The sequence below is a fragment of the Notolepis coatsorum genome (genome assembly GCF_963971535.1).
Source record: "Notolepis coatsorum genome assembly, chromosome: 3".
Taxonomy (NCBI): Eukaryota; Metazoa; Chordata; class Actinopteri; order Aulopiformes; family Paralepididae; genus Notolepis; species Notolepis coatsorum.
The window spans coordinates 134,079,483-134,105,400 of NC_140167.1; the positions used below are offsets into that span (position 1 = coordinate 134,079,483).

Below are 25,918 nucleotides of genomic sequence, written 5' to 3' on the forward strand. Positions count from 1 at the left end.
CTTGTTTTGTTTTGTTATGGCTTTTTACGTTGAAGTCCATATTCTCTCTGGGATGGGGATCTCGTTAAAAGAAGAACAAAAACATGTTTTGTTGGTGTTATGTGTTGTGTCAAACATGTTGTTGTCTTATGTATGGGGGTGTTACATCCCAATGTATATATTCCCCAGTGTGTGTCTCCATGTGTGTGTGTTCTCCATTTTGTTTCCTCCCTCCAGCCATTGTTCCCTCCACCTGTCCTCCACCATTGGTCCCTGCCAGGCCTGCCCTTCCATTATAGCAGCACAGCACCGATTGGTGGATGGTTTTCCAGACTCCCAACACTCAATCAACACCCATCACCCACCGCCCAATCATGGATCACCACACACCTGTTAAAACATGGCTTCTCACTTCAGTCTTTCTCTCTCTCTGGCATGAGGCTAGGCTTAGTGTTATTTTGTGGCATTGTACTTTGATAATATCCCTTTTTGTTTATAGGCCTTTGTAATAGTGAAAGTGCCTTTGTGATTGTATGGCCGCAGAGAGAGCATTGTTAGCTATAGTTTGTTTTTGTATATATTCTGCCTTTGTTGTATGTATCATGAATGTGTTTTTCTCTCTCTCAGAAAGCACAGGTGGGCTGAGCTGCCATTTCCTTTGGATATTGTTTTCTCCTGTTTTGGTTAGGTAAGGGTAGTTTAGGTGATGTAATTTCTTTTACCATAGATTAGATTGGTTTATTTGGAGTATAGTGGTGTTTGTTTGTTGTTTTGGCCTGGGCTCACCCTTGAGCTACATGTGCTTACTTTGCATCTCAATAAATATCATTGTTGTTTACAAACGTGGTCCATCTTTTCTGTCAACCAACTGTTATGTTACAGCCCTTTACCCTTAGACTCACAGGGGTCGTAACAGAGTAAAAAAATCACTGAGCTAGTAGGGTTGGGCACCGAGAACCGGTTCTAAAAACCGGAAGTAACATGTTTGCATTTCGATTATTTTTTTCGATTCCATCCTAAATGCCCGCACTAGTTTGTTTTCTGGGGGTTGTAATCATAGTGTAATTACTCCTTCCGTGCTCCGCTCGTGCTCCGCTAGTAAAAAAAAAAACACCAATGAAGAAGAACATCCTCTTGGAGTAGTCGCAAAACAAAACATGGAACAGAGGAAACGCCGTTCGAAAGCTTGGCTTCATTTCACGTTAATAAAGGACGGGTTGGCACAGTGCAACACCTGTGACAAACGTATTTCCAACAAAGGAGGATGCACGACAAACATGGCTAAACATCTTCGCGGGCATGGTATAGTAATTAACGAGTGCATTGTGTTTAACTCGTTGCTTCGCTCTCCTGCTCCCGTCGCGTCCTCCACTACAGACAGTCAACCTGCAGCCAGCAATTACTCGTTGCAAACGGAATCAGGTACATGGAAATTATGGTTGCTTTATTAATCTTAACATACAGCAAACTAGCTAAAGTTATAGACTACCAATTGCTAAAACGGTGTCAAATCTGTTCATAGTTGTTGAACGCTCGCAGCGTGATGCTCATTCTAACGTCAGCCAGCCTGGACCGGCTGCTGCTGCTACCAGCCAGCGACCGCAGCCAGCTGTGTAGTTTCTTCAACCGCAACGCGACACCCCATTCACTTTGGCAGCAAGGGGAAAGCTGTCGAAGGAGCGAGTTGCAGAGTGCCACAGAGAGTAACTGCTTATGTGGTGAAAAGGCTGCATCCCTTTTCAGATGTTGAATCGCCCACATTTCGGTAAGCAATAAGAATAACGTTAAGCTAACTAACTTAGCATGTAGGGTAGCTACTAATAGTTATCTACCCCTGACCTAACGTTACAGTAACAGTTCAGGTTTAACTGTATTGACAGATTTGTCTTTGGCACGTTAATCGTTATGTCTCTCTCTCTCTCTCTCTCTCTCTCTCTCTCTCTCTCTCTCTCTCTCTCTCTCGCTCCCTCCCTCCCTCTCTCTCTATATTTCTCTCTCTATCCCTCCCTCTCCTTCATGTAAATATAGATACATTCACGTTGTCTTATCACTGTCTGTCACTGACTAGCAAGTCTTAGTGAGGCTGAGAAGTGAGAACAGCCATACATATATAAAAATGCATTTTACAGTTACAGTTATTGAAGTTTGAGAGACTGGAGCAGGGGGAGATACGGGAGCAGGGGGAGAGGGGAGCAGGGGAGCTGAAGGATAAATATGTGCACCTGCGTCAACTACCTATCCCGCTCATAGACGGTGCCACCCCGACCCTGCTGATAGGCTCCGACCATGCAGACCTCATAGTCCCGATAGACCGGGTCCACACAGGGCCCAGAAGCTGTCCTGCAGCAGTCGAGACCCGCCTAGGATGGACATTACAAGGCCCCCTCGCTAAGTCTCTTAACCGAACAGCAGCCACTAACTGCCTCCACTCCAGAGTGACAGAAGAAGACACCACCCTCCTACAGCATGTCGAGAGGCTATGGACACTAGAGACAATGCCCTTTAAGAACGAAAAGAAAGACATTCGTTCCAAGGAAGACATTTACGCTATAGCCCTCCTCGAGCAAGGGACAAAGAGAGTCAAAGTCAACGGAGTGATGAGATACGCAACTCCACTCCTGAGGCGAGAGGGTATGCCTACCTTCCACGCCCCAAAAGAAGCGACGGAGCGGTATATATTGAACACAGAGCGGCGCCTAGCCAGAGACCCCGCTCAAGAGACGTGTACCGCGCTGAGATTGACAAGCGAATCACAGCGGGACACATAAAGAAAATTGACTGGCGACGTTGTGCGCTGCTCCGCGCCTCCCTGATCAAAGACGGCTTTGATCTCCGGCAGCGGGCCAGCAGCGACCCCCCAGTATTGCGCAGCCTCCCCCCAGAGGACAAGCCCCTGCTGCGGTTCCTATGGAGAGGGAGGATCGGGGATGAGCAACCAGCCATCTATCAATGGGAAGTCCTCCCTTTCGGAACCACATGCAGCCCATGCTGTGCTACGTTTGCACTGCAAAAACACGTCGCAGAGGACCCAGCAGCTGATGAAGAGGTCCGACAAAGTGTAGGAAATAGTTTCTACGTGGACAACTGTCTGCAAAGCGTCTCGACGCCAGAAGAAGCCGAGGCCCTTCTACTCAAGCTCCGCGCCTCCCTGATCAAAGGCGGCTTTGATCTCAGGCAGTGGGCCAGCAGCGACCCGCAAGTATTGCGCAGCCTCTCCCCCGAGGACAAGGCAGCAAGCAGCGAGACCTGGATGGCGACCATCCCAGGAGAAGCCCAAGAAATGACATTAGGACTAGTCTGGCGCTTCAAAACAGACTCGCTCCATTATAAACACACACCCCTGACCAAGGGGCAGGGAAGGTCGACTGCACTACCGACCACCAGACGGAGTGTATACAGAACACTCGCCAGACAATATGACCCGTTGGGATGTATTCTACCTTACACCACCAGGGCAAAGATGATTGTAAGAGCGTTATGGGACAAGGACCAGGGCTGGGACGACCCCATACCCGAACACCTTGCATCCACATGGAGAGAGTGGGAGACGGAACTCAGCTCACTCCCAGGTGTCAACATACGCCGCAGCTACTTCCCACCCACAGTGAGGCCGGAGACGTGCCAGATGGACCTGCACGTCTTCAGCGACGCCTCCGAAGTAGCCTACGGTTCGGTGGCCTACTTGCGTGCCCGAGAGGAGGGAGGAGAAATACATACTGCTTTCATCCTGGCCCGCTCAAGAATAGCCCCACGAAAGCAACAATCTATCCCACGTCTAGAGCTCTGCGCAGCCCTAGCAGGAGCGCAACTCGCCACGTTAATCCAACGTGAACTCACCATTCCGGTGCAAAGAACAATCTTGTGGTCAGACTCCACAACAGTACTCACATGGATCCGGTCTGATTCGTGCAGATACAAGGTCTTCGTAGGAGTCAGAGTCACAGAGATTCAAGATTTAACAGAAGTAGCAAGCTGGAGGTATGTGGACACAAAACACAACCCAGCTGACGTCATCACCCGGGGAATGTCCCTGGATGACCTCACCCGTCACAACCTATACAGTGACGGGCCAGAGTTCCTCAAGCTCCCGGAAGAAGAGTGGCCTACACCCACCCCACGGGAAGCGAGTAAAGAGGAGGCAGAAAACAAGAAATCTATGTTCTGTGGATTGAACACACTCGTCTCCACAGACCCCGACATAGACGATTGCCTCACCCTAGAGAGTGCGCAGCTAAAGACATTCCTGTGGCACCACCCAGAGGTTCAGCTCACTACTGACATTACTGCAGCTGACTACGAAGAAGCAGAACTTCTTCTACTACAACGAGCCCAGAGAGACTCGTTCCCCGATGAGCTAGACTGTCTACAGGGAGCAAAGCCCGTCCCATCAGACAGCAGACTGCTCCACCTAGCCCCCGAGAGCGACGCCCATGGTCTCATCAGAGTGGGTGGTCGTCTGCGGAGAGCTCCAGACTTACCGGATGACGTCAAGTACCCGATAGTCTTAAACAGCCGACACAAGGTCACAGAGCTGATCATAAAGAAATACGACGAGGATGTGCATCACGCCGGGGCAGAGAGAGTCTTCGCGGAGATCAGACGTCGTTATTGGATACTGCAAGGGAGATAAGCAGTGCGGCGCTTCCAGCGAACCTGTCTAGACTGTCGTAAGTGGCGAGCGCAGCCCAGTATACCCCGGATGGCTGACCTACCTCCCTGTCGCCTCCGACTCGGCGACAAGCCTTTTCACTCCACCGGTATGGACTGTTTCGGCCCGCTGTATATAAAGAAAGGAAGAGGAACCGAGAAGCGGTGGGGTATTGTACTCAAATGCATGACCACCCGAGCGATGCATATAGAACTCCTTCCAACCATGAGCACAGACTCATTCCTTATGGCCTTCCGAAGATTCACATCGCGGAAAGGTAAACAGTCTATATTGTTGTCTGATCACGGGACAAACTTCAAAGGCGGAGAAAGAGAGCTGAGAGAGAGCTTCCAAGCTATGGGCCCAGAACTTAAGACCCACCTCGCTCCATCCCAGATTGACTTCCAGTTTAATCCCCCGAACGCACCTCACTTCGGTGGAACTTGGGAACGAGAAGTACGTTCAATAACGACAGTCCTGTACGCCGTGCTTGGGGCCCAGACCGTGGCGGAAGAAGTCCTAATGACAGTCCTCACGGAGATCGAGGGAGTATTGAACTCAAAGCCCCTCGGTTACGTCTCAAGTGATGTAGCAGATGTCGACCCAGTCACCCCCAACACACTCTTGATGGGGCGGCTGGACCCCGCGCTACCACAGACAATGTACAGGCCTGAAGAAGCGAACGGCCGAAGAATGTGGAGGTACAGTCAAGTATTGGCTGACAAGTTTTGGAACAGCTTCCTACTCCACTATCTACCGCCTCTACAGACCCGCCAGAAATGGGTGAAAGAGAGAGACAATTTGACAGAAGGAACAGTCGTCATGATTATCGACCAGTCACTGCCCCGAGCTATGTGGCCGGCTGGCCGCGTAAGCAAAGTGATCACCGGTGCCGACGGAAAGGTCCGAGCAGCCGAAGTGCTCGTCCAAGGGCGGATCTACACCCGACCCGTGGCGAGGCTAATAGAACTGCCAAGGCTCCCCGATACTATCGATGACGACCATGACCCCATGACTTTGTGAACTGACCGACCCCTCACAACAGACATTGAGTAGTGGACAGTGCGGTTAATCTGTCTCTGTTTAGCTAATTAGGTGGGACTAATTAGGGGGCGGCTGTTACAAAGGATCAGATTAAACCGAATATATATATTTATTTATTGATATATATTGCATAGTATTTGTATATCGTTTGATATCCCCTGTATATTCCTTGTACATATACACGGAATACCCCTTTAGCCCAGACCATAATATTTCATTCTCCTATTGGACAGCGGTCCACCGGCGCCAGGGACCGGCCTCCGGAGTCAGGTTCAAAGTCACCGTCAAGACGTGTCTGGACATGCCCGGCCTTGCCCAGGGATACGCGACAGAAATGAGATTGGCACTAGTTTGTTCACCGTGCGTATAAATACGGCGCAGGTGAATACAGAAGCCCCTTAGCCCCTTAGTATGTTACCAATAAGTTGAAGCCTCACCCACGATACAACGTGCGGTGAAGTATGGCCTGTTTGGCCCCAGAATAGAGCATTGAGACCGCGTGCAAATTAGCAACTGAATTGTCAGAGTTTGGCGCTATACCGTCGAGTGCGACATATTTCTATTAAGTCAATAATAGTCTATTTGTGTATAGTGTATCGTGCGGTTAAAGTTCTACAGTGACCAGCATCTCCAACGCTTCCTCGTATTAGCTAGAGTTCTTATCCAGGCTGGGCTGACCACATGGCGCTTTCACCCGAGGAGACCTAGACGAGAACCGTATGGACATGTACACTGGATTAATCTACCCGACGACTACATAGCCCTTTGCGGCTGGAATATATTTGCTTTGGTCCTGTGATTTATGGAGCGGATAATCGCCGACGCCTGCACGTGTTGGATTTACCCCGCGAGGAGTCAAGTCGAGTCGGCGCCTCAGAGAGCCTGAGGCCGACTAGCTTTCTTCACTGTGGAGCTACAGTCTACGGAGAACAGCTGTATTCGTCTGTGGATCAAGAGGCTACTGCACCGGCTCCTGTACCTGGAGTCTCCTTAGTCATCGTTGACCAGACGTTCTACTACCGACAGATCTTCTACCCCTGCTGGCTTACAACCAGGGGGAACCCCTTCCAGTATCTCCCGCTATATTACTAGTGTACCATAGATATAATTCCCTAAGATTCAGGTTGTATAATTACCTCCTGCGTAACCAGAGAATGGACATTCATTATTGATTTGCCTACGCATTCCTTTGCCTTACAAGTGCATTCAAAGAATAATGTAAAGTATATTATGTACCCTTTGCTCCATTAAATACTTGATTATACCTTTGTGTGGAACCGATTTCATTGTGGGAAGTGTTCATCATATTCATATATCGTGTACTGTATGGCCAGTAATTAAAGTACATAAAGCGGTAGTGGTTTAATGATACCATACTTATCAATACAGTCAGGGAATTGTACCCCTCAGTTACACTAACAATTCCACTTACCGCAGCAACACTACTCCTAAATGATATACCATTACTACCGGCATCCATACAACAAAAAATAATCATTCTGGCAGGTGTCACTGCAGCCAAGAAGCTGATAGCCATGAGGTGGAAACAACCTGAGAAACTCACAATGATTAATTGGTCTCTGACACTACTGGATGTCATTTATATGGAAATCTCTACTGCATGTGTAATTGGGGTTGGACAGGCCAGCATTGAGCTGTGGGTCTCAGCAGCCGAGAAAGTTAAAGCCACTATCTAGCAGCGGAGCAGTGTTGGGGTGTTGGTCCTGGGGGGTCCGGGTGTCTTGGGGTGGGGGGGGGTGGGAGTAGGGGAGAAAATGTATTTTGTGGTGTCTGTGGTAATATAATAAAACATTTTATTTAGATTTGCATTTAGAAGCCTTGCATCAAGTGTCCCCTCCGGTACACGAGGAGGCAGCCTGTCGCATCTTTTCACCAGACAGCGCGGACTCTCAGTGGCGAGGAGTAACGCGTGGGAGGCTCACGCTGTCCCCGATACTTCCTGTCTCTGCTGTACAGGCGTCACCCAACCGACCTGTAGGAGTCGCTGTCCACAACGTCCAATCCCCACCCATCGACTTTCCACCCGCTACCAATTGAGATAGTATGACGGCCCAAGCCGCAGGCAATGCCGCAAAGTCGCTTGCATTGGTGACGAGCGCAATCTCCGCTACGCCACCCAGCCGCCCTATTGTCATTATTGTTATTGTTAGTATTATTATTGTCCTATGAAGTCATGTCTATTATTATTATTATTGTATGTTGTCATGTTTTGTTTAATATTTCATGTAAAAGAAATTAAATTAAAAGAAATTGCAAATAATTAAAAAGAACACTCATAGCCTCATAATAACTACAGCTATTACAAATGTAAACAATCCGTGTGTAGCTTCAAATGTGGTGTAAACCTTGTGTTTATCTGTCGCATGCTGTCAGTCCTTGAATCATGGGCCTCCTACATAAGAGTTCATGCAGAGAGTAGGATATCCACAAGATGTCAGTCTTGGGTAGGGAAATGGGTCTAGAACAGGGGTCAGCAACCTTTACTATCAAAAGAGCCACTTTTCCCCCGTCCCACAAAATAAAATGCTCAGGGAGCCGCACAACCTATTTACCCTTAAAATGAAGATAACACAGTGTATAACATTTTATATATCCCCAAGCATACCCCACATTTAGCATAAAACACCTGACAATTGCATACCCAAAGTAATTTGCGATTTATTATACTTTATACTTATAGCACACAGTTTGTTGCATTAATGGGATTATAAAGCAACAAAAAGAAAAATTTTGACTTTTTAATTGCTGTTTTTACCTGTTATAACAAAGGAAAATCTCAAACTCTTATGAAGTGGAGAAAAAAAGACTGGCTGTGTAGACCTATGTTTTAATAAAAAACAGAAGAGGAGACAAAACACTGGTGTCTGTAGACCGACTTTGAAATAAAACCCTGAACTATTCAGGTATATTTGAGTCCTTCCCTTATTTGTGGAACATTTATAAAATAAAAGTAGTCCACTTTGAAAAAAGACTACCATGTGTACTGTAGACCTACTTTGAAATAAAACACAGAAAAGGAGAAAAAACACTTGCATCTGTAAACCTACTTTGAAATAAAACCCTGAACTATGCAGCTCTATTAGAGTCCTTCCCTTATTTGTGGAAAATCTATAAAAAAAAAAGTACATTTTTCGTGGTTCGCAAATTTCGCACCACATATCAGGCATACAGGTAAGCCCTTTGTTGACTAAATATCTTAGTTGATGAAATATTTGTTCATTTCAGGGTCACAGTATGATATCAATATCCAAAAAAAATTTTAAAATAAAAAAATAAAAATTTGGGGCCAGGGAGCCACAGCTGATTGGCTAAAGAGCTCGAGGCCGCAGGTTGCCGACCACTGGTCTAGAATAACATCCATGTATTATACTGAGGATTGAACTAAATTCCCTCTTATTAACAGAAGGTTCACCAAAGGTTGATCTCCAGCATTTCAAGAGGCTTAATTGGGGAATTCATGATTCAAAGGTTTGGCCCCAATTCAATTTTATAAAAATTTGCTTAATTTCAATACATTTAAAAGTCAAGTGTAATACGTATTAAAATGTGATGGGACTGAGTCGGTCAACAATAACTGAATGTGCAAAGGACAACAGACCAAGGTATTAGCTCACAACATTATGTTTACATTTTTTTATAATAACAAATCATTTCTATTTAAATTGGCAATAAAAGTAAAATGTTGGATTTCCACATTCACACTGATGCACCATGATATACTTTTACATTGTTAAAAGATAAGAAAGCAAAAGGAAAGAGATGCATCCCCAAACTCTTCCTTTACCTACAGACTTCCTGCCATGGCTGAAATAGAATTTAATTGTGTTATTAATAACTTATTATTATTATTTATTTATTTATATCTATCTACGACTCCATCACATTCGGATACACCGGGAAAATGAGCAGTGTGCATCAAGCGGACTGAGGGGAAGAGATACTGAGGTCGTCTGTATAGCTGCCCTTTGACATCCACCACACAGGCAATTTACCAAGCTGTCTGAGAGCTACGTACTTTATATGCCCGACTGCACTTTGAGGGGATTATGTGCTAAACACACCGACAGCAGACTCTTAAATCAAATAACCGAATTGGCTCCAATTACTTTGAGCCTTTTGCTTAATCATGGGTTTAGACAATTGGATTGGTTCCGTTGTGCACAGAATAATTAATCAGTTCCCAAAAGTCCGTCCGAAAGAACATTGTCACGTGTCCCTAAAAGAAAAATAGTCTCCGAAGCTGCAACGGAAATAGAAGGCAGTTTTCTCTTGATGAAAGTCGATTCGGCTGCTCTCACCTGTTGGCTGCTGATGGGCTTCCAGGCGCACTTGAGGCGCGGTCAAAGCTACTTCCTCTGAAAAACAAACAAACACATAAAGGTATCAATAATTTTAGAAGAAGTGATGGTTTGGCTTCATTTGGTGGCTCGACTGCACAGTATTTGGCCAAGTATTCAAATAAAACTATATTCTCTATTAGGGAATGCAAAAACTATTCCAAGTTACTTGAAATGTATTGCTTGCTTGGTCTTCAGTCTGAGTTGTTTGGTCTATAATCTCTTAATACAATCTATTTCAAAGTTATGGAACACACTACCTATGGACATTAGGGAAGCTACAAGCTAGATCTCTTAATATTTAAAAAATAAGCTAAAAACGTACCTCTTCACCATAGCCTTCTAATACACTCCGCTGTTGATTGTACTGTAGCACTATTTTACTCTGTCCATTCTATTGCATTATTTTACTATCTATTTTATTCTACTATTTTATTGCACTGTATTATTTTACTATGTCTATAACTTTTTATTACAGGTTCAAAACTGTCAGGTATTAAACTGTGTGGGTATCAAACAAGAGACTGTCAGGCTTTAAAACTGTGTAGGACCCAGGCCTAGAACTGCACCATGAGAGAGGGAACTGCGCCCTGAGAGGGAGGTTTGCCCTGAGTGGGAGGTTTGAAGGGTCAAAGTGGGTATAAAACAGGAGGGAAGACTGTCATGTTTTAAACTGTGGATACCAAACAGAGACGGTAAAGATGACTTTGAACTGTTGAACAGTAATCCAGAACTATTTTATTGCACTGTAAATTTCTTTTTTAATCTACTATTTTATTGCACTGCACTATTGCACTATTTTACTCTGTCTATTTTATCTTACTCTTTTTATTATTGTCTATTTAAAACTGAATCAAACCATAAACAAGGTGGCCTGATGGGACGTTAGATCCTAATGTGAAAAACTGTGATTTTATATGTCTGCACTTTATGTGCTCATTTTATGCCTGTCTTTTTTCTGTTGTGAAGCACTTGCTGCAGTTTCTGTATGAAAGGTGCTATACAAATACAGTTTATTATTATTATTATTATTATTATTATTATTATTATTATTATTATTATTATTATTATTATTATTATTATTATTATTATTATTATTATTATTAGTGAAACCATAGGTTTCACAAATAGATTGTATTAACAGTATTTTAATTTATTTATAATTAAACAGAAAGTATAATATGCAGTCAAACTATTTGGAGCCGGGTAGCGTTTCATGTGATATAGATGTTTTGAGATTACAAATATCCGTGTTCGTGTTATGAGATGACAAATATTTGTGTTTGTGTTGTGAGATGACAAATATTCATATTCAAATTGCAACGCCATGTCGCCCGCATTGACGGAAGGATGCAGAGCGTTTACTATGTGTCTTATCTTAAGTTTAAAGTGTCTCATCTCCACAACTTCTTTCCTTTGCGCGACAGAGAAATGTGGAGGAGCACCCCCCCCCCCCCCCCCCCATTTCCTGGGCCTCGCTGGTGTAACGCAAGATGGGGGAAATGTAAACCGCTTTGACAAAGTGAAAAGTGGTTAACACTTCAAACCTGCTGGTTTGGCCTCAGCCTTGCCAGGGTGAGAACTATGGGGAGGCCAGAAGGAGCTTGGCGATTATGTGATCTCTCCTGCAAAAGAGTATTTGTGATATAAAGAAATATTTGACAATATGCTTGTTGATACTATCTTTGCCATGTGCATTTCTATATTGTTTTCTGTATTGTTATATCATGTTGTAAGGCATAGGTGCTTCATCACCACTGTAATAGAGATCCAGATAATAAGCCATTCCTACCATGAGCAACCAAATATAGCGGCGTAATATGATAAACTTGCTCACTTATTTGCTGTTTATCAACCAATCAGGGACTTCCTTTCTCAGTCCTACTCAGTCCACACATCAAATCAGCATCAATAATGTCCTAGTTTTAGTTGTATCAGAGTTGTGTCAAAAAGAAAGCAATGAAGCTTTACACATAAACGTTGACTGTTACACCTGCTGGGCCTGCTGCCAGAACTGGCCTTCCAACATCCATGTCTATTGTTATTATCATTATTTATATTGCTGATATAAAGCAAGTATATGCTTCTATTGATGTTTCTTTGCAAGGGGAGTCACTGTAGGCCACAGTATAGTTCACATCCTGAGCTTCTCTGTAGGCCACAGTATAGTTCACACCCTGAGCTTCCCTGTAGACCACAGTATAGTTCACTCTGAGCTTCCCTGTAGACCACAGTATAGTTCACTCTGAGCTTCCCTGTAGGCCACAGTATAGTTCACTCTGAGCTTCCCTGTAGACCACAGTATAGTTCACTCTGAGCTTCCCTGTAGGCCACAGTATAGTTCACTCTGAGCTTCCCTGTAGGCCACAGTATAGTTCACTCTGAGCTTCCCTGTAGGCCACAGTATAGTTCACTCTGAGCTTCCCTGTAGGCCACAGTATAGTTCACTCTGAGCTTCCCTGTAGACCACAGTATAGTTCACTCTGAGCTTCCCTGTATGCCACAGTATAGTTCACTCTGAGCTTCCCTGTAGGCCACAGTATAGTTCACTCTCTGAGCTTCCCTGTAGGCCACAGTATAGTTCACTCTGAGCTTCCCTGTAGGCCACAGTATAGTTCACTCTCTGAGCTTCCCTGTAGGCCACAGTATAGTTCACTCTGAGCTTCCCTGTAGGCCACAGTATAGTTCACTCTCTGAGCTGCCCTGTAGGCCACAGTATAGTTCACTCTGAGCTTCCCTGTAGGCCACAGTATAGTTCACTCTGAGCTTCCCTGTAGGCCACAGTATAGTTCACACTCTGAGCTTCCCTGTAGGCCACAGTACAGTTCACACTCTGAGCTTCCCTGTAGGCCACAGTACAGTTCACACTCTGAGCTTCCCTGTAGGCCACAGTACAGTTCACTCCGAGCTTCCCTGTAGGCCACAGTATAGTTCACTCTGAGCTTCCCTGTAGGCCACAGTATAGTTCACTCTGAGCTTCCCTGTAGGCCACAGTATAGTTCACTCTGAGCTTCCCTGTAGGCCACAGTATAGTTCACTCTTGAGCTTCTCTGTAGGCCACAGTATAGGTCACTCTCTGAGCTTCCCTGTAGGCCACAGTACAGTTCACACTCTGAGCTTCCCTGTAGACCACAGTATAGTTCACTCTGAGCTTCCCTGTAGGCCACAGTACAGTTCACTCTGAGCTTCCCTGTAGGCCACAGTATAGTTCACTCTTGAGCTTCCCTGTAGGCCACAGTATAGTTCTCTGAGCTTCCCTGTAGGCCACAGTACAGTTCACACTCTGAGCTTCCCTGTAGGCCACAGTACAGTTCACTCTCTGAGCTTCCCTGTAGGCAACAGTATAGTTCACTCTGAGCTTCCCTGTAGGTCACAGTATAGTCAAGTCAAGTCAAGTCAAGAGTTTTAATTGTCACGGCATACAGGTATACAATGAAATGCGGGTGGTCTTGCCCGCAACGATGTGCAATACAGTGGTACATATAATAGAATCAAAAGAAGAAACAACATTGTGCAGTAACAGGTAGCAGGTAACATGGAGTGACATATCGGTATCTGTACATAGTTATTTACAGAGCATGTGTGACATGCTAGTTAGCTTTGGTAGTGCAATACACTGTTCCTGTTATTCTAATTTAAAGTGTCCTTTCCTTTGGCCATAAGTGTGCGTGTGTGCGACATGAGTGTGTGCCCGCTCATGTTAAAGTGTTAAGTGGCTGCTCGTGTGTGAGCGTGCACAGTGTGCGTGTCGTGTGTGTGTTCATGTGTGCTTGTGTGTGGACAGTTCAATGTTCTGAGCACTCAATGTTCATTGTTCATGGCTCTGATGGCCTGGGGGAAGAAGCTGAGCCTAAGCCGCTCTGTCCTAGTAGCTGGGGTTCGCAGGCGTCTGCCTGACCTCAGCAGCTGAAACAGGCTGTTATTGGGGTGGTGAGGGTCTTTCATTATCCTGCAGGCTCTGGATTTGCACCTCTTGTTGTATAGAACCTGCAGGGGGGGTAGTGCAATACCCGTGGTACACTCGGCTGAGCGCACCACTTTCTGTAGGGCCTTCTTGTCCTGTGCCGTGCTGTTTCCATACCAGGCAGTGATGTTTCCGGTCAGGATGCTCTCTACAGCTCCTGAGTAGAAGGACTGGAGTATCTTCCCCGATACTCTGAACTTCCTTAACTGTCTCAGGTGGTAGAGACGCTGTTTCGCCTTCTTTACTACTGTGTCTATGTGTGTTGACCATGTCAGGTCCTCTGAGATGTGGACCCCCAGGTACTTGAAGCTGCTCACCCTGTCCACGGTAGCCCCGTTTATCATCAGTGGTGTGTGTGTCTCCTGCTGTCCTCTCCTATAATCCACGATCAGTTCCTTGGTTTTGCCAATGTTCAGGAGCAGGCTGTTGTCCTGGCACCAGCGTTCCAGTACCTCAACCTCCTCCCGGTAGGCCTTCTCGTCGTTGTCCGAGATCAGCCCCACCACCACAGTGTCATCTGCGAACTTCACTATGGAGTTGGAGCTGAACTTGGCCACACAGTCATGTGTGTAGAGTGAGTACAGCAGGGGGCTCAGAACACAGCCCTGGGGGGACCCGATGCTCAGGGTGATGGTGTTGGAGGTCTGACCCCCCACCCTGACCGCCTGGGGTCTTTCGCTCAGAAAGTCCAGTACCCAGGCGCTCAGGGCGGAGCTCAGACCTAGCTCGATCAGCTTGTCCACCAGTCTGGTGGGGACTATGGTGTTGAACGCTGAGCTGTAGTCAATGAACAACAGTCTCACATAGCCCCCCTTCTGACGGTCAAGGTGCGAGAGGGTGCTGTGCAGTACCTGGGAGACCGCGTCGTCGGTGGACCCGTTTGTCCTGTATGCAAATTGCATAGGGTCCATATCACTGGGGAGGGAGGCACAAATGTGGTCCTTGACCAGCCTCTCGAAACATTTCATGACCACAGAGGTGAGTGCCACCGGTCTGTAGTCATTTGGACATGCTGGGGAGGGTTTCTTCGGCACAGGGATGATGGTAGACATCTTGAAGCAGGCAGGGACCACTGACTCCGCCAGTGATTGATTAAATATGGCGGTGAACACAGGGGCCAGCTGGTTGGCACAGGTCTTGAGTATACGTCCTGTTATGCCATCTGGGCCAGCAGCCTTCCTGGTGTTCACCTGCATAAATGCTCTTCTCACACTGTGTTCCGACAACGAGAGAGTGTCCCCCCCCCCTCGCGGTTGCCCCCCCCCCCTCCACAACAGCCGGCGCGCCAGTGACGTCACTAGCCGGAGAGCCAGCAGCGCCACTGTCTACACCAAACCGAGCGTAGAAGGTGTTGAGCTTGTCCGCGAGGGAGGCGTCGTCGCTCCCCATTGAGGGGGCGCTGACTTTATAGTCAGTTATTGTCTTCAGTCCCTGCCATAATCCTCTTGTGTCGTTTTGTGCCATTTGTGTCTCCAGTTTGTCAGCATATGTCCTCTTAGCAAGTTTGACAGCTTTGCGTAGAGTATAGACTGAAGCCTTATACTCCTCCATGTTTCCTGACTCTCTACCCAGGTTGTAGGCGGTGGTACGAGAGTTCAGAGCTGCTCTAATAGTGTTATCCACCCACGGTTTCTGGTTTGGGAAAATCCGCACCGTTTTCCTGAGGACAATACCATCAGCTATTGTTGTTATGTAGCACACCACTATGTCTGCTAGTTCACTGACGTCACTGGCGCTTCCTATGAACATATCCCAATCCGTGTCTGCAAGCACGTCCTTGAGCGTGGCCTCTGATTCGTCGGTCCACTTCTTTGTCTCACGTGACACGACGGCGTCACGTGATCTCTGTTGATATGCCGGAAATAGCAAGATGGAGTCATGATCGCTCGAGCTTGTGGACCCCGTTAATGGCGGAGCGGCTACTGCCTTGTAACCCGCTTTGAACGGGGAATAGCAGTGGTCGAGTGTGTTCTTCCCTCTGGTGGAGCAAGCGATGTGCTGAAAAAAGGACGGCATCACTTTCTTCAGGTTGGCCTGGTTGAAATCGCCGGCCACTACCATCGCTGCGTCTGGGTGTTTGATCTGGTGTCTGTTGAGATGATCGTGTAGTTCGCCCAGCGCTTTGCCCGTATTCGCGTGTGGGGGAATATACACGGCAGTCATGACGACTGCTGTGAACTCCCTCGGGAGGTGAAACGGACGACATAGGATAGAAAGATGTTCCAAGTCCGGCGAACACGAGTTTGAGAGGACCTGCACCCCCTCGGGATTAACCCAGGAATTGTTCGTGATGAGGCAGACTCCGCCGCCGATGGTCTTTCCTGAGCCAGCGTTGCGATCTGCACGTAAGACTGTGAAGGCATCCGAGGGAGAGACGCTTTTGTCTGGGGTCGTCGACGTGAGCCATGTCTCTGTGAGACATATAATGTTGATGTCTCTCATCTCCCGTTGGAACCGGACCCTCGCTCTCAGATCATCCATCCTACCCTCCAACGAACGGGCATTCGCTTGTTCGAACAGTATAGTTCACTCTCTGAGATTCCCTGTAGGCCACAGTATAGTTCACGCTGAGCTTCCCTGTAGGCCACAGTATAGTTCACACTCTGAGCTTCCCTGTAGGCCACAGTATAGTTCACTCTCTGAGATTCCCTGTAGGCCACAGTATAGTTCACACTCTGAGCTTCCCTGTAGGCCACAGTATAGTTCACACCCTGCACCTCCCAATGAACCTCAGAAAAAATCCTCTTCCTCTCCTTGTGTCACAAAGTCTGTCAAATTTGTTTTCTCTATTAATCATTTTACAATTTATTTTTATTTTCCTTTCCCATGCGGAAAAAGTTATTTCCTGACAAATGATAAGCAATCTCTGGGTAAGCACTAGATTTAAATAGTTTCCTCTGCATGACTGATCTATTCGATTTGTTGATTAAATCAACAAATAAATTATTTATGACTGGGAATGTATTTAGCCGGGGACAGCTCTACTGGTGTTGGATATTAGAATGATGTTAGCTTGTCTTACCAGTTACATTCAGAGGTGGGGCGCTGGGTTTACCGGTAGGATTAGCAGTGACAACATTCGGTAGCTTGGTGGTGCCAACTGCAACTGAAAAATAACATTCATCAAGTCATGAAAAATTACTCCATGGAGCTGCAGATACAATTATGTCATGCATTCTATCTATTTTCAGTAAAAGTCACAATGGCTTATTTAGCATATAACTGTTTTCTTTTGTCAAAATGTAGATTTCTGTCTGTTATGGGTTTGTTGTCATATTTGTACTAAAACGATGCCTGGGTTCCCATATGAAAGTAAATGGTTTTCCATACATAGTATATACATTTACCACAGGAATACTGTAGTGTTTCACCATAGTATTTATGTAGTTGAATAATTATAAAAGTGTACAGTATGGTGAATCACTATAGTATTCCAGTGGTTTTACCATATAAATGCTACATTTCTATAGTATTTCTATTGTAATTGGTGTGTGAGAAAAAAAAACAAAGGAATACTATAGTTTTACAAGTACATTTTCGTATGGGCTTTCATACTTGTTTTTGCTTTTCAATGGCCTTATGAATTATGTTTTTGTGCTTCGTTTTTCTAGAGGGGGCTTTTGAAATGTAAAATAATAGACCTAAAATGCTGATAATAAATCAAATTCAGCCTATGGATTTACTTTGTCCTGAATAATAGCACGTCATCGGGCGTTTGGCTCTGATTTGTTTCATATTATCCACTGTGGATGTATTTGCCAGTTAATTTACAAAATAAGTTTGTATGTAGTTCAGAAAGTGGGGATAGCAGGAGGAAATTTGATTTTAAACATCAGTTTGCACGGACCAATCAGAAGCAGATGTGTCCTTCAGTGATAGGAATAAAAATGTGGAATTATCTTCACAATGACCTAAAGGGATGTAAAGATGAAAATAATTAGACAATATGAAGACTACGAAAAGGATTAGACTCTGGAGTTATCTTTTGCGTTCCACATGTTTGATTGTTCATTTGTTGCTTGTTTGTGTTCTAGTTGTTTTGTTTTGGATTTGTTTAAATTAGCATTTTAGTGCAAGGTATGCACCGACCATCAAATTTACTTTATTTAATTCGATAGGGGGCAGGTATTAATACGAATGTATTCTTCTTCCTGCTCCTTTTCGCTTATGGGTGTATTTGATTATAATAACTAAATGAATTATAGGAATTTGTAATGTACTGTAATACACTACCATGTGCGAAACAAAATAAAATAAAATAAAATTTGCTTAACGGAGCGCCCGGATTGTGTTTCATTCAAGCATAAATTGAAGCGTCTTTATGCATGGATTGTGGATGGGAATTAAGACAAATCTGAATCTGTGGATTGTTGAATTGTATCACTGTCACTCACACGTTATTGTGATATTGTAACTGGGATCAAAATGTCTGAAGAGATGTGCTCTTTGACGGAGTTGATGACGTGGACGTGACTTGAGAAAAATGAATGAGAAATTGCAAGCCTTTGACGTTTTGATGAATGAATTTGAGAAAATGCATTTATCTGTTCAAGCACTGATGAGCACTGACTATCTGATGAGGAACAAGAGGGTGATGAACATGACTGGTGTCACTGGTATAAACCAAAGGTTAATCAATTCAATGCAGGTATGGATGATGTCCGAAACAGATTAATAGTGAAACTGTATAGCCTCCAAGCCTCTCTGACACGTTATTTCGGGGGTTGCGCCTTGAAAACTTTGGGAACCATGTATTTATATAGTACATGATACCTAAGCGCATACAGTACAGATATGCTCATAAGTATCTATTAATTCGTATCAATTAGATACTCTTTGGGCTTGTTTTTATCTACTTATTCTGAAAGAGTTGAACTAATTATTTTCGCTAGCAAGATCTCATTACATTATTCATTCCATTAAGCCTAATGCCAGCAGTTACATTTAAATAAATAGAATCTGATTGATTGGAGTAATGAGGGACTTAAAATTAGCCTATAGATATGCATTTAACTTGCGAGGCTATTGAGCCGTACTGTACCCATTCTGCAATCTGTTAATAAAGTTTTCAATCAATCAATCAATGGCGTTAGAAAATCAGGATATCTGCGATCGACACCTGCTGTCTTTTCAGGTGAGGCGGCCGCGCGCAATTATCCTGAGTATCAAGTCTGGTTTGAATTAACGAGAGTGAATCAGAGTTTGAGGAACAGGGAAAGCCTAGGTTTCAATCATCGCGTTAATTGAATCTGGCTAATGGGACTTTGGATCGACTTAGTTGAACCAGGTACAGGGAATAGGGCCCTGCTTGGTGCTTGTGCTTCGTTAACTTTTTTTTGTTTTGGTCTGATGTGTGGTTTGGAGTTTAGTAACTTATTAATTTATACTGTGCATTTCTCCATACCTCTCTTGGTAGAGCCTGCGGTGTGGCCAGCAGTAGCAACCCCTCTCCTATACCCACTGAAATCCAACCCACACATCAGACAAAAACAATAAATGTAAACAAAGCGCAATACCAAGAGTGGCTCTTTAACTCATTCAGCGGCAATCACAGAAAAAGTCGGGTTAACTCACCATGCGTTGAGCGCCAATGATGAGAAATCTCGGGTTTTAACCTGTTCCACCCAACCCAAAAATGGCATCTGGTCATAAATCTATATTTTTCAGAGTGTTGCATATTTTTAGCGATTTTGTTATCAAACGTTTTCAAGTATTAACATCAATAACATGTCACAAAAGCATGTAGAATGCATATTATCATCAATACGTTAGTTTAGCAATAGGTTAAAAGTGCCATTAGATAGTTTTAACTTCTCGATTTGCTGAAGTCTATCTCAAGACGGCGACCATTTTGGAAATTTTGAATCATGGGAATTGTAGTTTTTTTGCTGCCATTTTGTCGAGGGGATGCATAGCTGTGGATCAGCGTTGGAATTATTCCGAACTATACTTCCTGGCAGATACTGTGGGGGTTCAAAGTTCAGCGTTCTGAATGAATTATTTCAATAACTTATTATTCGGGATAATAAGCCACAAAAGGTAACGTTTTTGACAAATATTGAAACGCAGTAAGTTTATCCTTCCTATTGTTAGCATGTAGCAACAATTAGATCTGCAATTATTTTCAAAATGGTTGCACTGTGGTGAAAATAAAAAGGTACAGTAAATGACAGTAGATATCATTATCAGGATACCTGATACTAAATCCAAATTGAACTCTGGCATTTGAAAGATAATATATGTATATATATATATAAATGTGCGAATTGGCTATAATAAGGTAATTTATAAGCATTATATTCTATATTCTATAATAATATTTCAAATGGCATTGATCCGGATGGGATAATTCAGTACTGTATCTACAGAACCTTCCGTTTAATCATCTTCCCTTTATTAATTTCCTGATTTTTTGTACACATGATCTCAAGAAGGTACTGAACAAGATCAGTGGTCGTTTTTTTAAGTTTGGTCATTATTATCATGGTGTTATTCACTGTCAAAGATTCAAAGAAAAATCATAATTCATATTCTCCTTTGTTTCATCACAATTTAAGCAAGCATAGTAATAGACACAGTATTTCTGACACTGTGCATACATTCCCTGAGGTCCATAGATGTACCTAGATACCAATAATATGCAAATGGACCTTGTAGAAGTGGAGCAATATTCCATTTACCTAGTTTTTTTTTTTTATCCACTTTTTCTCCCATGTTTTTCTATATTTTTCTCCCATCCCAATTTCGTATCATCCAATTTAACCCTACCATGTCACGAACGCTGTTTCTTGCCTCCCACAAGCCGGCTGCAATGTGGACTAAGTCATACATAGCACAAGTCCCCTCCGGTACTTGAGGTAACAGCAGTCGCATCTTTTCACCTGCGCAGCTCGATCTCTCAGTGGCGAGGAGTAACGCGTGGGAGGCTCACGCTGCCCCCGACACTTCCTGATTCTACTGCGCAGGCGCACCAACCGACCTGTAGGAGTCGCTGTCCACAACGCCCGATCCCCACCCATCAGTTTCCCACCCCCTAATACGGCCAATGTGTATTAGTATGAACAACCAGCTAAACTGAAAGCAATGTGGAGCGCTGGGCTCGAACAGGCGAGCCCAGCATCTCCGCATTTGTGGCGAGCGCCTTGCCCACTACGCCACGTAGCCGCCCTCCATTTACCTAGGTATATATTTTAGGCGAAAATATTCCACGGGTGGAACAGGTTAATCGTTATTCCTTTTATTAGCTATATCCATTCATTTTCCATCCATCCAGCCTGATGTTATCATTGGGAATGGGTCTGAGCTCACAAAGGGCAAATACCGCCGCCTACGCCTTCCAGCCGGTATTGCACTCCATTTGAAACGATGTAGTTTGTTTTCTGGGCCGAGCTGAGCCGTGCGGGCGGGGTTTAAATACTCCGGCGAGGCAAGCGCTTACAACGATACATCTACGAGGCTGCCGCTCCCCCCCCGCCCCGTTCATATGCAATGGCGGAGAACGTGGGACGGACCTCCGCGATCAGTACTTGGATCAGATAATTGGATTCTTTTTTTTGCATTACATCAGAGACAAGGTAAGGACACTATATATCCAATCTTGCGTTGATCTGATATTTCTTTCTCCCACGATCGAAGCTGTCTGTGTGGACTCTGTGTGTGCCGTTTACCGCTGGTGGCAGTGGGGGGGGGGGGGGGGGGGGGGGGGGGCGCCCCGCTACAAGCCCCATTTCATGGGTGCATGAGGAAGGATAATAACGATAATCTAGCATTGATTTCAGGAAGATTCGATAATCAGGCGAAAAATTACAACTGGATTCCACTAAAGGGCTATTTTCGCTTCTTTTCCTGGGATTACTAAGAATCACCCAAACTATACTCATATTCAAAACGGTATAAAACGGAAATGTACGGATGAAAAAACAATCAGTTTGTTGCATGTTGACCAGAAGCAACTCACTGACAATCGACGGTGTTATTAGATCCATAGCTATAATATTTCATATATCTTAAGCACTCGCAATTGTTGCAGTCTCCCCATTGACTTACAGCGATGACGTTCTACCCAGAAGGTAAACATCGACCCCTAGCGCTGAATGAGTTAACTACAGTAGAGGTTGCTGTTTGACAACATTACAGATTCTACCTTTAACTCTTTCCCGGCCATACCCGAGTAGAGTCGGGTTTTCTTGCCAACGGTTGAGCGCCAGAAACCTGAGTATACTCGGGTTTTGATCCTTTGATCTTTTCCTTTGTGTCTATGATTCATCTACCTACGTTGGAATTGCAACGACAATCGAATATCACCAGGTGGCAGTATCGCCTACCTTTTGAACTCAGAAATAAATTGGTCAGGAGGGGCAATGAATGAAATGGACTATCAACACTCGCTCTGAGTGGGAGGAGCTCCTGCAAAGCAATCGCTAGCAGATATGCTTGCCTCAAAACCTATAGTGTCCCGTAAACACGTGTAATTACATATAAATGAGTAATCGCGATCGCCGATGGTATACTTGGAATTATTCTTTTTGGAGTACCTCCTGGCTAAGGTAAGGAGGACCCCCTATGTCTATTTTACTGAACCTGAAACATGTTTCTGTAACGATCACAGTGGATTACTTTACCGGACATAAACCAAGCGTTTTCTAACGAACGGATTTTCGGGGTAAGTCTACCCCCCCTGATTATGTGAAGGTACATATGTACATGTTATATACCTTTGATTTTGGAGTATTTGGGGTTTCAGGGAATCAACCAGAACGATTCGGGCTTATTGCATATAATGCGTCCTATCTCGCGATCTATGGAAAAAGACTGGATTATTCCGGAAATGGGGCGCTGTTTAGCGTGTAACAAACTACAGTGTGTAGAAATGAGCTGATTAGGCAGTAATGGACTATGAACAATGCCTGTACAATGAGCCATACTATTGTCTCCATAGCTATAATACAGAACACACGATGGGTCTGCAAACATAGCTAAAATGGTCATTAACGCTGTCCCCAAACAGCGCAGATGGCGAAAGCTAGTGGCCGTGAATGAGTTAACAGTAGATGATTAATAACTGTATTGTTAGAAAGCTTAGTTTAGCGGCGGCTAAGTGGCGCAGTGGGCAAGGCGCTCGCCACTAGTGCAGGAGATGCTGGGTTCGAGCCCAGCTCCCGGCATTGCTACCAGCTTGGCTGGTCGTTCATACTAACACAATTGGCAGTGTTAGGGGTGGGAAAGCTGGTAGGTGGGTCCTGGTCGTTGTAAACAGCGACTCCTACAGTTCGGTCGGGCGCCTGCTCAGCGAGGAAAGGATCTAAGGGGGGTAGTGTGATCCTTCCACACGTTACACCCTCTCAGTGAGAGTCCGCGCTGCCAGGTGAAAAGAAGCGGTTGATACACATGTGTCGGAGCAAGCATGCGATAGCCTCCACTCTCCCAGACCGACCGTAGGGGGTAGGTGCGCAGCGACCAGGAAGGGGATTGGGAATTGGCATAACGACTAACATTGGGATGGGAGAAAAACGGAGGAAAAAGGAGGGAAAAAAAAAAGAAAAAGAAAGCTTAGTTTAGTTTATAGCCTAAATCTAGACACGTGACTGGGAGGCAATGTGAAAATGTTAGAGCAAGCCACATACAGGATATTTTGTATAGTCTTCTACTCTCATAGCTAACTCAAAGCAGCATCTCATTAGCATGCTGGACAGGCCTTTTGTGATTTGAATGTATAACTAGGCAGTGTGCCAATTATACCAAGTCATTTGGAGGAGAGAGGGGGGGGGGGGGGGTCTTTTTTGTTAATGGAAATCGTTAGTGACCCATGCTATACATATAGATTATTGTTTCTTTCATGGAGACTCAAGGGTTAATGGAGTGGGGCTAGCCCCCCGATAATTGGCACCATGGAACTACTGCAGACCTTTTAAGTGAGCCAATAGCGGCCTATGGTGACACTAAATCTAATTAAATTAGAGAACAATCAATATTTGAACATTAAAAGTTACATAGGAAAAATAATAATTCAACAATCTATATAGAGAACATTTCACCTTCTCTGGTTTCTATCAGGCTTTAAAAATAGGTTTCCGTGGGGCGGCTGGGTAGTGCAGGGGACTAAGCGCTCGCCTACCACCGCAGAGACTCAGGGATCGAATCCAGCTGTCAGTGGTACCTCCGACTTGGTCAGTCGTCCCTACTAACACAATTGGCAGTGTTAGCGGGTGGGAAGCCGGTGGGGTATGTATCCTGGTCGTTGTAAACAGCGACTCCTACTGGTCGGTCAGGGCACCTGCTCAGCAGGGAAGGTATCTGGGGGAGATAGTGTGATCCTCCCACACGTTACACTCCCCCGGTGAGAGTCCTCGCTGTCAGGTGAAAAGAAGCGGCTGGGTGACTCCACATGTATCGGAGGAAAACATGTGATAGTATTCTCCCTCCCCAGGTTAACAATAGGGGGCAAAGGCGCGCAACGACCAGGAAGGGAATTGGCATAACGACTAAATTGGGATGGGAGAAAAATACAGAAATACAGGGGGAGAAAAAAGTAGATACAAAAAAAAAATAATAGGTTTCCGAGCTCCAAGAGACATGGTTTAAGGTTACTAATAAAGACAGATAAATATTCCTCTGACTTGAGTGTCCATACTTTATCTTACAGTCCTGGTCCACACAGATTTCAGTGTAGTGTAGACCGTAGAATTGTTCACACTCGTTATTTAGTTTGACAAATGCAATATCCAAATGATGTCTAACTCGTGCCCACGTCTAGTGTAATTAAATGTGCCACACTGTCACATTTAGAAAAAACGATTTAAATGCTAAATGAAGGTAGAACGTGATTTCATTGTCTGCAAAAAATCCATCAAAATACATTTCCAAGGTAGTACTATTTGGAATATGTCACTACTTTCAAATGAGTTATCTTCACATGTGCAGCAATTAAATGAAGGAGTCTCGAATGTATGAGCCCCACAGTTCATAAATTAAACCCTACACATTACACGGAGGGAAGAATAGGGAAATAATCAAAATGGAAACACTTGACATTTCTCTGATTTGAACCCCAGGGCCCCCCTGGCTCTTCAGTGGTATGGCTGTGGGGGTATGAGAGTGTGGGGTGGTGGTGTTGGCTAGAAGAAGGAGACAAAGTGATTTTATTAATCCTGTTGGGGAAATTCATCCTCTGCATTTGACCCATTACAACCACCTAGGGCAGCCACACAGCATGGCTCCTGAGGCCAAGGTCAAAGGCAGTGGCAGGAGTATATATACTGTACCTAGAAGGAGTATATACCTAGCAGGAGTATATACTGTACCTAGCAGGCGTATATACTGTACCTAGCAGGAGTATATACTGTACCTAGCAGGAGTATATACTGTACCTAGCAGGAGTATATACTGTACCTAGCAGGCGTATATACTGTACCTAGCAGGAGTATATACTGTACCTAGCAGGAGTATATACTGTACCTAACAGGCGTATATACTGTACCTAGCAGGAGTATATACTGTACCTAGCAGGAGTATATACTGTAACTAGCAGGTGTATATACTATACCTAGCAGGAGTATATACCTAGCATGAGTATATACTGTACCTAGCAGGAGTATATACTGTACCTAGCAGGATTATATACTGTACCTAGCAGGAGTATATACTGTACCTAGCAGGAGTATATACCTAGCAGGAGTATACCTAGCAGGAGTATATACTGTACCTAACAGGAGTATATACCTAGCAGGAGTATATACCTAGCAGGAGCATATACCTAGTATGGTGTGGGGGAAACCGGAGTACCCACACAAACACGGGGAGAACATGCAAACGCCACACAGAAAGGCCCCCTGCTGGGGTTCGAACCCAGGACCTTGTTGCTGTGAGGCATCAGGCCATGTCCAGACTAAACCGATTTCGGTCGTATCAGCCAAAGTATTTGATCGT

The 25,918-nt window shown here is 44.8% G+C and overlaps 1 protein-coding gene across 4 annotated transcripts in view; it reads right to left on the bottom strand.

Annotated features, from left to right (window-relative positions):
* Positions 1-25,918, bottom strand: part of tfpia (tissue factor pathway inhibitor a) — a 175,176-nt gene that overhangs the window by 47,672 nt on the left and 101,586 nt on the right. For 3 of the 4 annotated variants that reach the window (XM_084310384.1, XM_084310383.1, XM_084310382.1), the window contains exons 4-5: positions 17,016-17,099; positions 9,991-10,047 (exon numbers count right to left, since the gene is read on the bottom strand). In XM_084310384.1, the coding sequence (XP_084166510.1) occupies positions 9,991-10,047; positions 17,016-17,099 (141 nt within the window). The remainder of the gene's footprint in view (positions 1-9,990; positions 10,048-17,015; positions 17,100-25,918) is intronic. The other variant, XM_084310385.1, reaches the window with a different exon arrangement.